Source organism: Electrophorus electricus, chromosome 23 (genome assembly GCF_013358815.1).
Source record: "Electrophorus electricus isolate fEleEle1 chromosome 23, fEleEle1.pri, whole genome shotgun sequence".
Taxonomy (NCBI): domain Eukaryota; kingdom Metazoa; phylum Chordata; class Actinopteri; order Gymnotiformes; family Gymnotidae; genus Electrophorus; species Electrophorus electricus.
In genome coordinates, this window is record NC_049557.1 from 1,331,088 (window position 1) to 1,345,608 (window position 14,521).

The 14,521-nt window shown below is 39.8% G+C and overlaps 1 protein-coding gene across 1 annotated transcript; it reads left to right on the plus strand.

Moving 5' to 3' along the window:
* The first annotated feature begins 5,768 nt into the window (after positions 1-5,768).
* Positions 5,769-13,758, plus strand: lhx2b (LIM homeobox 2b). Its single transcript, XM_026995678.2, has 5 exons — positions 5,769-5,926; positions 7,686-7,888; positions 8,501-8,871; positions 12,320-12,525; positions 13,468-13,758. The coding sequence occupies exons 1-5, from the start codon at positions 5,807-5,809 to the stop codon at positions 13,756-13,758; spliced, it is 1,191 nt and encodes a 396-aa protein (XP_026851479.1). The 5' UTR covers positions 5,769-5,806.
* Positions 13,759-14,521: the final 763 nt, after the last annotated feature.

Genomic DNA, 14,521 nt, shown 5'->3' on the forward strand with positions numbered 1-14,521 from the left:
ACGTAATTAACTCAGTTCTCAGAGTGCAATATGCTTATTTATTTAAGCCCCGCTCAGCCTGTTCAGAACTATGCGCAAGGCAAAATTTAAAAATGTATACTACTTCTAATAGTAGTAGTAATAGTAGTAGTAATAATAATAATAATAATAATAATAATAATAATAATAATAATAAATAATAATACCCTATTGACATTAATACTATTAATAACGATGGTTTAAATACTTTTACACTTTAATAATAATAATAATAATAATAATAATAATAATAATAATAATAATACTAATAATAATAATAATAATAATAATAATAATAATGTTATTATTATTATTATTGTTATTATTATTATTATTATTATTATTATTATTATTATTATTATTATTATTATTATCATTATTATTGTCTGATTAAAAAAATTCCACCCACGTTTCATGAGAATAGGCTACTCCCTGTCTTGCCACGCGCGCTCCCTCTCGGCTCTCCGACACCTCAGCATCGCTCGCGTGCTCCTCTTTCCATAGGAGTTGGGTGATGAGGAAGTTGTTATTCGTTTCCGGTCTAACACCTCATCGGAAGACTCCGATTCAGACGAATTCCGTGCGGAAGGTAAAAGGGCAAACCTTGAACTCATTAACAGGTTAAAAAGAAGGGCTATGAAAACACCAGCCGTTCACTTTTAAGCCCGGTGTGAGTGGCCTTGTAGGACTGATGATGACTAACCGCAGCTCAGACGCACGCTGGTATTAAAACATCCAGCCAGCAACCCAATATCACTTATCGCTTTAATCGCAGTGCACTAACGCATGTCTACGGCCTGTTTCATGCTCATTTAGAAGCACTAATGAGACACCATTTATGCACAGAACTATAGTTTGTGTTTATGTTTTATTTCTTTTTTTCTTTTTTTTTTATCCAACCGTGGTGCATCTCTTAGGAACTGCCGGTTATATTCGGTGTGATATAACGCCTCTCCGGTTGTGCGTTATTAAGCCTCGTTCACCGGCGGCAATGGGCGGTTCGTTCGCGTCGGGAGCAGAAATATCTGTGGCATGTTGGCGGTTTGATCATAGCTTGATAGAATTGTCACGGGGTGGGGTGGGGGTGTGTGTGATACAAAGGCAGCAGACAAAACGTGCGCGGTTTCCCTGATGTTTCCGCACAAGCCATATTAAGCAATGAGTTAGTGTTATTAGCTCTGACTTAAACAGCACGGAGGAATTTGGAGCAGCCGTTTATGAAATCAGAGGTCTTGTTTGAGGAATGAAACGGGCGTCCTGTCCCGCTCTAAACAACCGAAACCACCGGCGCCATGTGGTTGAATGACACAGAAATGGTTAAAGGTCGCCTTCATTAAACCTATTGCCCTGTTTACAGTTGCCGGTGCTGTTTATTTTATTTTATTTAAAAAAAATTTTGCAGTTAATAAATTTTGCCATCTTCTCCCCTTCTTGATTTGACGGGATCTCAAAGTATCATATTTCATACACGCCTGAAGATATCCCCCATACCAAAATGTTTAATGTATAAGCCAACATTATTCTAGACAGAGAGCACAGATTATAAATATGCATGTATTCAATTAAGGGTATTACACAGGATTTCATTTGCATAAGGATTTGGGATCTTAACATGCCCCTTCATATTTGCGCAATAAAACTTTAATATAAACCCCTGCCCATTAATGCCTTAGGTACTTCCTTTAACAGACCAGCTCTAGCTACAACTGTCGTAGTAGCCTCTGCTTGCGCAGCTATCACAGTTCCTGCAACAGACTTCTAACAGTGCGCTACAATTATCCGACCGTTAAATTGCACGACGGTCTTTTTGGGTTAGGGGTTTTCCAGTAACCTTGAAAAGTTTGTCGTTTATTAGTACATGCATATTTATGGAATCGTTGCGTAAACATTTGCTGAGTCGATAAGCATTGGGAAAGTTCTGAGTTGGGCGGTCAGGTATGTGTTGTGGTTGCAGGTTTTTAACTGTGTAACAGTAATGGCGCGATTACAGTGACACGCTATTTCGGTGTTATTTGGCCTATTTCGGCACTTAATGTTTATTTTTGTCTAATCATTGGCATAACGGGATTTTAGGGGTAGGGAAAATATCGCTACTGACAAATAAAACGAGTGTATGCAATTATACGTAAACATAGATGTATAAGCAAAACAGAAAATATAACGTGGGAGGTTCTTCAGTATTCTGCACGAGGACTGGAAATAGACTGTCTTGCTATGGTTTGCTCCTCATTTCTCTATAAGGCTTAATTATACCATCATTACGGTAACCTGAATTGTGAAATGAGCGTTGGTTTATAACTTATTTTTAGTTTGTAATACACGCCTTTTGTATTATCAATTATTTATTCTCCGCATAGGCTACAAGCAAAATGCGTTTTGTCGGAGTTAATTGGTGCATTGGAAAACCAGGCAAAAAGATCAGATATAGCAATCTGGCATGCAACCCAAAATCACAGAATAAGCATAACGGTTGCTCCACAAGATGGATTTCATAGTCGTATGCAACGAACACTGATGTTTTCCGCCGTGTGTTTGTTGTCCAGCTGTGTGTGAGCATACACGACACCACCGACCCTCTCCCCTACAAACCATTTTACGGGTAGGTCGCGCAGTGCTGAACTATAAGTCAACCGTACTCTCGCTGGTGCTTGGGCTTTGTAATGCTACCGTCTTTTCAAGGAGCTCACGGGCTGTTACTTTGGCATTACAATCAAGGCTTACCAATCATGATTATCGCAATCACGAGCTCTTGAGGCACATCACACATCAGACATATTTAGGCAGGAACAAGTGGAATTCGTGCACAGCTCAAAAGTTAGAAATATGCAGTTCGTGGATTTTGGATCTATTAAATTATTTTTCATTTAGAAATATACGAGCCGATCTGAATGTGGCCTTAGTGATTGGAATTCAGAATCCTGCTCATCGTGTGCCAACGGAAAACCATGCATTTGCACAGAAGCGTCCATCGAACTAAAATACCAAAAAGATTAAAAAAAGACGCAAGAGAAAGTATTCAGATACACTTGATAATAAATTGTTCCATGAGCCTGCGCATTTAGGCTACAGGACATTACATGCTTGCAGCGCCATTAGACACTCCTAACTGTGTAATGTTTAAGAATGGTATACAGTAATATAGGCCCGACGGCCGGGGTTCAGAGACCGTTCAGTTGGATTGTGTCGGACGGGGATTTTGTGTAAGAGGTCATTCGAAGTCGCTGTGTATTTGTCTCTCATCGGCGTGTTGAGGTCCACTGGGCTCAAGGACCTGAAATTAATGCTTTCTCACCAATTAGGTTCAGAGCGCCAATTAAGAGTGTTAAAACGTAACCGTAGCCTGGAATAGAAAATAAATGGGTCTGTAGCAAAGTGCAATAAAAAGTAAGGATGGGCTGCATAACAGGGAACAATTATACTGTTGGTTTAAGATCATTACAACGTTCTAATCGCAATTAAAGTTAACATATCCACAGAGTACGAGGTTCTCGTTGGTTTTGCGCGCTACTCCAGTTATCCGGAGAAATAGAAGATACTTTGAATTGTTAAATATTACCATATTTTATGCTGGCTGGACTGTATAGGCAAGAAATGGCTTGTTCGTATGGAATTTTGAACTAGTTCACAGGGGTCCACGTGTGATACAAAAGACCGCGATCGTTAATAATGCATAATCTGAGATATTCAGTATGAGTATTCCTGTGTGGTCTACACTCGCCACATGAGGTTTCTGTGATTTCCTTTTCACTTTGATGTCAAACCGCAAAATAGTACGAAAACCTAAGTCAAAAGGCTGACTTAAAATATGAACTGATTTGTTTGAAAACTTAAACTACAAAATATCTCAATTAAATATTGTCTATTGTTTAGGCTTAAATTAAACTGCATCACAGCAACATAAAATAATAGTTGTTTCGAAATGACTGGACTATTGTTTAGGTATAAAGTTGATTGATTTTACTGTTTGTTAAAAATAAGTAATATACAGACATCCAACAAATAAACCGTAATTAAATCCTAATAAAATCGCAACCCTCAACTACCGATCAACTTCCAACTGAGAAAAACAATTAGATTGATATTTATAAAATACTTTTGATGTTGCAAAGTGTTTGTGAAACGCTTCAAAATGTGTCAAGAAATTCTGGCTTGTGAGTTATCAAATAACCCTCATTCAATATGTCACTGACGTTAATTGGACTGTAAGGAGCGACTTCTGTCAAGTTACTTTGTGTAGTCAGATTCCATGCTGTCAGTAACGCAGAGTGTATGGACTTAGTCCTTTGACACTAAACACGTCCTGTATCCTTTTCTTGAAGCTTAGTCACGGGTTTTGTCCAGGGCTGGTGGTGTATTGTGTAGTAAGGCAGCTTGTCTGGTGTGAAACAGATGGATCCGCTAGGTTAAGGGTCTGGACCCACAGAATAAGGGGTGGGGGATTCTTGTAACAATACACTTTTTTTGATTAAAAAAAAAAACCTTGTTTGGTCAGATAATACATTTTATCGCACACATGCACGCACGTTCTGCACGCGAAAAAAAATGCTTTCAACAAAGTAATCACAGATTATTACAACGCTGCTCTGACTGTTGTAACTTTAATACGCATGTATTTTTTGTTCGAACAATTATTCTAGATCTAGATTAAAATCATGCAAGCAAGCAAGCAAAAGCTAGATATGCAAGCAAATGAAGAAAAGCCCCACTTTAAGCGTTGCTCGTGAGTTACCATCTCATTTCGGTCCAGTGGAAATAAAATCCAACAGTCCGGTACTTTGGTATATGAAGGGTATGACGGCGGTGTGCAGCCAATACTGACAAGCACTGCGGAGTGACGTAAGAGTCCCCGTAGAAAAGTCGCCGGGTGCTGCGCAGGGTTTGGAGAAGAGAGAGTAGGGGAAAGGCAGCGCTGTCTTGACGGGGATTATACAAACCAAAAGTGCGCTCAACTCCTCCTCCCCAATTACTCACGGGGCGCTCCGACTTGCACGAGGGGCAAGCCGCTCGCGAGCAAATACAGCTCGTTCCAAAGAAAACGCGTCTGGGAATGTGCGGTTGAAGTTGCTCGCTCCCGTCCGTCCAGCGCGCAGATAGATTAGCCTTTAGAATTTATTCCAAGCCGGTCGTGGTGCTCGAGTTGGACAGTTTCTGAGATGACAAAGTGCAGCGGAGGAAGTGAGAGTGCGATGACGATTCAAACACTTGCAAAATTTGAATCGTCACTGTAGTTACAATCTCCACACTTTTTTCGGGATTATTCTTTTTTTTTTATCTTCAGCAATGAAAGATTGGATTTTCGGTAAAGTGTGCCAGCAGCCTTATCCTCAGATCGATTTCTGAAGACAGAACAAGAAAAGAAAATAAAAAAAAACTGTTGTGCTTGTTTTAACCGTATGTTGACAAATGCTTGTCCAACATGTGGTAACTGAAAATTACTCGCGAAGAAACAGGAGGGTCCGATTTCAGACGCGGGTAGCAGTGGCTTCTGTCCCTGGTATGTGTTCAAAGCTCTGGAATGCACAGATATTCGACTGTGTGTGTATGTTCTGCCATTTATGAGCTCTGAGAGATCTGCACAATTAAAGAAGTCTCCACATACAGGAAAGGCGATAAAGGAGCAGTAAAGTATTAGATGTATATCGTGCCGTTGCTCTTATCAGGAATTCCAGCATCGCATATTAATGAGCAAGGTCATATGAACTGCAAAAATCTAGGACTGCGTCTTACGGAAATCTTGGGTTGCAGATCCGAAGGAAACACGTGTTATTCGCTCTCTTCTACGGCAAAGATGCTTTTCCACGGCTTGCCCGGGGGCGAGATGCATGGCGTTATGGGAGCAGTGGAGCAGAGAGGAAAAGGCGATTCGGCAACTATCAGCTCGGCCATAGATATGGGGGAAACAGAGACGGTAGGCTGTATCCACGCTTCTCGCTTTCGTAGTACAGACTATCAACTACCTTAGACGACAACTACCTTAGACGTGAAAAACCCTTTTAAAAGTGTGTATATATATATATATATATATATATATATATATATAAATTTATTTTAATTAAACACATGTATTGTCGGGTATTAGACCTAAATCTTTAGAAGAAATATGGCGCAAGCACAAATCGAGAATATAAATTGTTGTCAACAAGCAATAAAATCTGTTTCATTTGGTAATGTTATATAAATAACAATATTAAATTAGAATCCTACTGATATTTTTATTTTCAATATTAGAGAGTAGATTTGTAGTAAAATTATTCAGTGATGTTACTGGTTACCACGAGAAGAACAGCCTTTGCTAGATGGTCCTATTTACCTCCTACTGGCATGAAATCGGATTAAAGTTTAGCTTAATGAAGCGTTTGAATACCTACTTGTAATATAGTAGTTTTTATTAAGAACTGCTAAGTTCGTTTTTAAAACATCTTTTTGGTGAGCCTCAAGTTCAGCTGGTGAAGGCCTGATTTAGTTGGATCATCCTATCAAATCAACTTGTTCTATATAAAAACCCTAATATTTATTTAAACGTAACCTATTGTGAAAACTAAAGTCAAAGGAATGAATATAGGAGACATTTAACTTTGAATAAGTTTTCACCTTTAATCGCCTATTTGGACAACAAAAACCTTAATCCTCGACCATTAACGGACTTTTATTCGGCGCCATTTTATAATAACTTTTATCCGTAGATCATGCTGCCGAGACCAAGCAATGGTCGTTTATTTTAGCATTAATTAAACATATTAACGTTACTTAATGTAGTATGTGTGTGTGTGTGTGTGTGTGTGTGTGTGTGTGTGTGTGTGTGTGTGTGTGTGTGTGTGTGTGTGTTTATGGCGCGTGTGTTTTCAACAAGTCCTAAGTACACAATGACCACACAACTCAGAGATTACAGAGGACGTTTCGGGTTTTATACTTTTATTTTAAATGTGCTGTTAAAATGTGACCTAGAGTCTCTTAATTTATTATTCATTTATTATTTATTATTTATATTATGATGATGATAATCAACTCGTTATTATTATTATTATTATTATTATTATTATTATTAGTGTTGTTATTGTTGTTGTAGTTCTTGTTCTTGTCATCATCATTAGTAGCAGTAGCCCTAAATAGATTGTGTGTGTGTGTGTGTGTGTGTGTGTGTGTGTGTGTGTGTGTGTGTGTGTGTGTGTGTGTGTGTGTGAAAAAGAAAGAGCGATGTGATATATCTTACGTTTTTGTTTTCATTTTTCAAGCTTCTAAGTGTAAGATATGAAACTGCGTGTAAGTGCAACCCATGACAACAAAACAACAAAAATGTTACATTTATGTTTTTATGGACTGTCTTATATGTGCATAAATCTTATAATATTTTGAATTCGTACATATTGCTTGCACACTTGTCCTCGCCTGCTTGCGAAGTAAGCCATACGCCCCTCCCATTGGGCAGATAGGCGCGAGCCACCGAGCATCCTCCCGCACAGCCAGCTAACGCGCACAATTTAGTCCCTCGGTGCTGTTGCGCGCGTGCTAGGGCCTTACACCACACGGGACTGCCCTTGTCCTTTGCAGTTACAGTAGTTTGACATCAGCGCAAGGAAATGGTTAGAAAGTGCGCCCTTGCGTTTAACTGGAACGTGAGTTCGGCACAGTCTTTGGTGAGCCCGCGTGCCGTGTGTGTTTCTCCCCAGAGCGTGCCTCCGATGAGCGGAGACCGTGTAGCCCTGTGCGCGGGTTGCGGCGGGAAGATCTCGGACCGTTACTACCTTCTCGCGGTGGACAAGCAGTGGCACATGCGTTGTCTGAAGTGTTGCGAGTGCAAACTCAACCTGGAGTCGGAGCTCACCTGCTTCAGCAAGGACGGAAGCATCTACTGCAAGGAGGACTATTACAGGTGAGACGCTGTAGGCCAACGGAGGGGACTTTGCTTTACCAAATGTAAAAGTCTGCGATTTTGTTTCTGTTTCCCAGTCTGCATACAAGTCAATAAATGGAAACGAACTTATTTTAAAGCTACGGGGCGAGTGTGTGTTTCTGCGTAGAAGCTGCTCAGAAAGAGTCGTTTGAATCAGGGTGCGAAAATTACATGCATGTTACAGTTTAATGATAGGTTACGTCATTAAGCATCCTGACGGCCGTAAAGCTTGTTAATATTGTTCACATCATTAATACTATAATCACGTAATTCACGGAGACGAGAGCACGTGATAAATTACGGGATGGTTATTTAATAAATGAATAGTAACACAGAGGTGGTCGTTTGTTGTTTAGTGTGAGGCGACAGCAGCTTCCTAAATACAGCAAGAGGCGTTTATCCGAAACTAACGCGACAAGAAACTAATAATTATTCTAATCATTTTTTAAAAAGTAATTTAAAAGCATTTTTATTTCTACTTTAAACTATGTCTAAAGTTAAGGGCTTTGCAGTGGTCAGCCGACTTTTCGCCTAATTATTTATTCGCAAATCTAGTGGCTGCCAGTTCACAAATGTCTCCGTCTCCTGCAGAAGGTTTTCGGTTCAGAGATGCGCCCGGTGCCACCTCGGGATCTCGGCCTCGGAAATGGTCATGCGGGCGCGGGATTTGGTGTACCACTTGAACTGTTTCACCTGCACGACTTGCAACAAAATGCTGACGACTGGGGACCACTTCGGAATGAAAGACAATGTTGTGTACTGCCGGCTACACTTTGAAACGCTGATCCAGGGGGACTACCCAGCACATTTCAATCACGCGGATGTAGCGCCTAACAAAGGACTGGGCACCGCAGGCCCTCTTGGACTGTCTTACTACAACGGCGTGAGCACCGTGCAAAAGGGCCGGCCTAGGAAACGGAAAAGCCCTGGGCCCGGAGCGGATCTGGCAGCATACAATGCAGGTGAGAGATTTCTTTCTTTTTAAATAATAATAATAATAATAATAATAATAATAATAATAATAATAATAACAGTTGCCAACATGGGGAATTTTTTTTTCCCTCAAGACTTTTATATAGTCCTTATACGAATCGTATACAGTCCTATAGAAAAGTGACCCACGGGTCTCTAAGACATAGGTTTGTTTCGTTCTAGGAAAAAAAACTATAAAGGGAAACTTTCAGAGAACTGTGTTTAATGAAAATGGCATACTCGTTTACCATACTTTTTGAAAGATAAATCGAATAATTTAAAATAGCGACGAAAATAAGTTGGGCCTAGAGGCTGTGTTGGTAAAAATATAATATTAAGATAAAAGAAAGCTGTTATTTCTTATATAACAGCCCTGTGAATATAAAGTAGGCCTAATGTGAGCTACTGTAGGCTAATATCGCTTAGCCATGTGACGCTCTATCGTGGACTCTAGCTTTGGAGGGGATTATTTTTCAAACAGCTCCGCTGGGCTAGAACTAGTCTACGTATTAGGCGTCTGGGTCAAAATAAATTCACTATTGTTTCAAAAAAATCGGCAGTGTTTTGCCTGCCAAAATAAAATATAGCAAAAATGAAACATGGAGATCCAGAATAGCTCACTATGTACATTTGAACCTTTAGGCCTTTCTCTTAAAGGAAAATGTTTAATTGGATGGAAAACAAAAACATTATTTTATTATTTTTTAAAAAACGAAATATTTGGAAATAACAGTAAAGAAGACTGTAAAAACATTTTCAATTATTATTTAGCTGAGCAAAAAGTTTATAATAAATAATACCGATTATGCTTCACTTGTTTTAGATGCTGTTGTGCTTGTTAGATATTTTGTGCATATTTGATCAGACAGTTTTTGGATGAAAACTTGTTTAGAAGGTCTAATGTATTTAAAACGTTTGAGTTCTAAGAAATCCTGTTATGCTTAAATATTTCCTACAAAGTACGTGCATTAAATGCCAAGGTTCTACTATGGTAGTCTACTTAATCTTACGACAATTAGTAACAACGTGACTTGTTCACTCGGACATCCCCTCCCGGAGACTTAGACCCCGTCTGAAAGGGGCCGAAACAGAAGAATGATGACGACTACATGGGCTGACAAGTGGAAAATGGCTTAGATGCAAGTCAAGACCTCTAGAAGATTAAAAAGATGTGAAAGGGGGAAAGAATGAGAACGAGAGAGAAAGAAAAAATGAGGGGATTAAACTTTCTCAGACAGGCGTTTTACATTTGTGTTTTTGTCCTCTATGCATGTTTAATCACTCACCAAATCTAGAAATAACGCACCATTGAAATAAAATGTAACAGAACATTTAAAATTTACTTTACATTTTTAAAATAAAAATATTCAGATTCATAACGAATTTTGATGTTGGCCTTTCACTGGCGTTTTAATATAGAGGGATCTGCCCTGTATCTAACGAAATATAGACGTGACTTTCAAAACTAAAGGACTGGACACATGGAATTATCAGACTGTTTTGTGCTTACATAAAGACGTGGGCTTTTGGCCACTTTTAAAAAATAATGGCATGCTTGAAAATGCAAAAAGGCCTACTCAGCCTAGCAAAACGAAATAAATTATTTAGATACGCTTTCCAATACGAATAAATAACAGACTGCTTATTACGTAAGTTATTTTCACGATTGTATAGGAAGGACGTTTAACACGCAGGTGATTTTGCAGTAGCAATAAAATTATTCCAGTTCTTTTCGTCAAAGTAGATTAACAAACTTGGAAAGCTCGTCTTTGGTGAGTGTCACTCCGAAGCTGACACAGCCTAGAACCGCCTTCACCATGTTAATCTGCTGCGATGTAGAAGCTGGTTACTGAATTTAGAGAGAACATTTTGAAACATGAATCCAACCATTCCCATAGAACTCTACAATCAATACAATGAACTGTTAGATATCAAAGAATGATCAAGTACCGCTAAATCTCAGTATACTGCCCCAGGCCGACATTTAATGGCAAGTATGAGAACATTTTGTTTTGAAACATTGCTGCCCCCATCAGATCACAGAGTGAACAACAGTTCGATAACCAATCAAGAAATAGGGAGAAAAAAACATCCGCTTCCTTAAAACAACATTCCAAAACAACGTTTCAGACGGCCCTTTTTTAAACATAGACGAAACAGTGGAAAGTTTGTGGATGAACTGAGAATTAGACGACAAAAAGACAAGAATCACAGTTTCACATATTGTTTACTATTACTGTATTCTAATAGACTGTAGTATTTATCCATAACCAGATTTAAGTCGTTCGAAAACATTTGCTCGCCATGTGTAGCGTTGAACGCATTAAAGGTTAATTATCTGAAGTGTTGATCAGACGATTTTCAATGAGTAATATTTGTAGTTGTCAGAGAAAACATAATTCCCGAACTGTCATGCGTCTAGCAACACTTAAACTTCTGCCAAGAATTACTGGCGTGCCCACAATTCTGTGCATATCTGAAATCTGATATCTTAAAAAACACTTAATTGCAAGCCAACTCACATAGTGTAGGACGACATCCAAAAGATTGCAAGGGGCTTGTGAAGTAATATGATGAAGAATGATGGTGGGCAGTATTTATGCATCAGAGAATAAGTGGAGGATAGCAGGCCCAGTTATTTGGAGTGGATTTTTGAAATCTTATAGCATCTTCAAATAAAAGATTGTTAATATAGAATTTAATTAAAGCTATCAACTATGGATGTTACTATTATTTGTTTTGTACGCATGCCTTTTTTCCAGAAGTTTAGTGTTTAGCAAGGCTTCAAATAACAGCACAGATCTAATAAAATGCAGCAGTTATACTGGGAGAAATAGTCTGTCAACCTGGAAATGTGATTTCGGTCTTATCTATAACGATGTGGAAATGATCACTTCACAAAAATACATGCAAATTGCCGGCAAATGTTGTAGCACATACAGCATGCACATGATGTGATTATTTTAACCGGCGTTCAAGTGTAAACATATATCTGGAAGGCCATGAGAGGAAGAATCAGAAGAAGGATCTGGAAATGCCACCTCTTTATCGAAGCTATCCTGGTGGAGAAGCTAGAGAAGTAGTGGAGGTGCTGTCAACACGGCTGATCCCAGTCGAGTAAAAATTTATCGTTAGTTGGGAAAGGGCTCGCCGGGAGCTCGGAGCACCTGATTCAAACGAGGACGCCGACACCGCACGCGTGTAACATCTTTGTTGTCAGGACATTTCTTTTGTTCACAGAAGAGGGACTGTCCCGTGCGCGCCTCTCCGAGTCCCGCCTCGCATATCGTTCGCGCTGTTCTGCAATCGCGCAGTACGACTGCCTCACCTTGATTCAGTATAATGAATTAGGGCCATCTGTCACATTAAAACGTTGTTATGGCATCTGTAACGCGGTATTAACGAGCATATGCTTCCCCCCGTGTTTGCGTCGAACAGCACTGAGCTGCAATGAAAATGACGGGGATCCCATGGACAGAGACTCTCAGTACAACTCCGGCCAGAAGACAAAACGTATGAGGACGTCCTTCAAGCACCACCAGCTGAGAACCATGAAGTCCTATTTTGCCATCAACCACAACCCCGACGCCAAGGACTTGAAACAGCTGGCCCAGAAAACAGGTCTTACCAAGCGTGTACTTCAGGTAAGCAGCCCCTTCTTGGTTCTAATATTAGAGCCCAGAATCCACGTGACCATTTCAATGGGAAATGTTGTGTTAGATACATTAGGAGAACGTTTATGATTAGAAGAAAAGGTGTTATAGACTTTCTTTTGCTAGTATACTAGTGTTAATATAGAAATTATACTTGAATGAGGCAGATTTAAGATTTATATACTTTTTTTTTTGCTTAGTATACAATATGTTTGCTTCTTTTGTTCCTATACAGAATATATACTTATTGTGTATAATAGCAAAATAAATATTTTCAAAATGAGTATATTTTGTGTACAATAAAAATAAATAAAGTCTATAAAACATTTTGATTACTAACAAAAGAAAAAAAAGCCTATAAATTTGAAATCTTCAAAATTTTACTTCAAAACTTTTATTGAAACCTTATACAACTGTGAGAATGAATCATTTAGAAAAAATTTTTTAATTAAATCTTTCCATTTCTAATTTTAGTCCAATTAAAAAGATATTTACAAATAAAATGATTTATTTATTAGAAAGATAGACCACTGACGTCTAATTCCTCTACATTATGCTCTGTTCAGTAAATGGCATTCTTTAACAAAAATTATTAAATGAGAGCATAATTTAATTGAAGAGCAAATTAAAGTAATTGTTCCCTTCCAAAGTACATCTCACGTCAAGAACTGTTTTGTCAGCTATCACTGAAAGCAGGAAAGGCTAAATTCTCTCACAAATGTGACATAACAATCATCTGGGGAACTAAAGAAAGGGAGAAATGAAATAAACAAGACGACCGTGGAGCAGAAGCTCAGTCTAGAATCTCAAAACCCTAATTACCATCGCCAGAAAACAAAGCAGTCATTTGCTTTGATGAGGCCTCTTCCCTCCGTGTTTCTCCCCCCACTGTCTTGCTCCCATTCACGGGCGGAACGTTGTCTCGGAACGCAGGTCTGGTTCCAGAACGCCAGGGCAAAGTTCCGGCGGAACCTCCTGCGCCAGGAGAACAGCGGCGTGGACAAGACCTCGGACGGCTCGGCCCTGGCCGGCGGAACGCCCTCGGGGCCCGCTTCCGAGATCTCCAACACCTCCATGAGTCCGTCCAGCACGCCCACGACGCTGACGGACCTTACCAATCCCACCATGCCCACCGTCACCTCCGTACTGACCTCTGTGCCTGGCAGCCTGGACGTCCACGAGTGCCGGAGCCCCTCCCAGACCACACTTACCAGCCTCTTCTGATGCTCGCTTGGCCGGCGCCCTAGCGACCGTCACGTGACTCCTCAGCCAGCCAATCACAGAGCTTGCGGGGAGACTGCAGACTGCCTATACCTGCCTCTTCACAAGTCCAGTCATAAAGAAGACCATCTTGTCAGTTTACAGTTTTGTTTTGTTTTGTTTTTGGGGGGGGGGGGTTGTCGGTTTATGGAACAACTGCCTGTTGGTTGTTGCTACTTTGAGGTCACGTTCATAATTCAGTTCTGCAAGCACTGTTCTAGCACTGATACCCAATCACAGACAGCGCTCGTCTCGTCACGCAGCCGTCATGCACAGCGGATTACTTGCACAAAACATCACGACTACTGCAGACACAGACGTCCCAACCTCTTCTTCTCAGTAGATAACAAAGCCCAAACCTACGGTCACGCCACACGAAACCAGAGACAACAACAAAAACTTTTAAAGACATAAAACAGGGGGACAGATAAAAACAAATTTGAACTGAAGGAAAAAAACGAAAAAGAAAAAAAAAAGCAGAAGAAAGTTTTAGTTTAACCGTGAGCGTCTTTTAGAGTTTTGCATAGAGGCACGCGCGCCTCACTTAAGGATCTGTTGATGGTTTTTCGTTCCGTTTTTTTGTCTCTGATGGAATTGGGGAGACTTGATTTGCATTTTTTTACCCCCTTCTTTCCCAACCATGTTTACAGCACAAGACTGGGGTGAGACGAGCTCTCAGCTTATGGGAATTCATTCTCACTTCAAACTATTATTTATGTAACTGCAC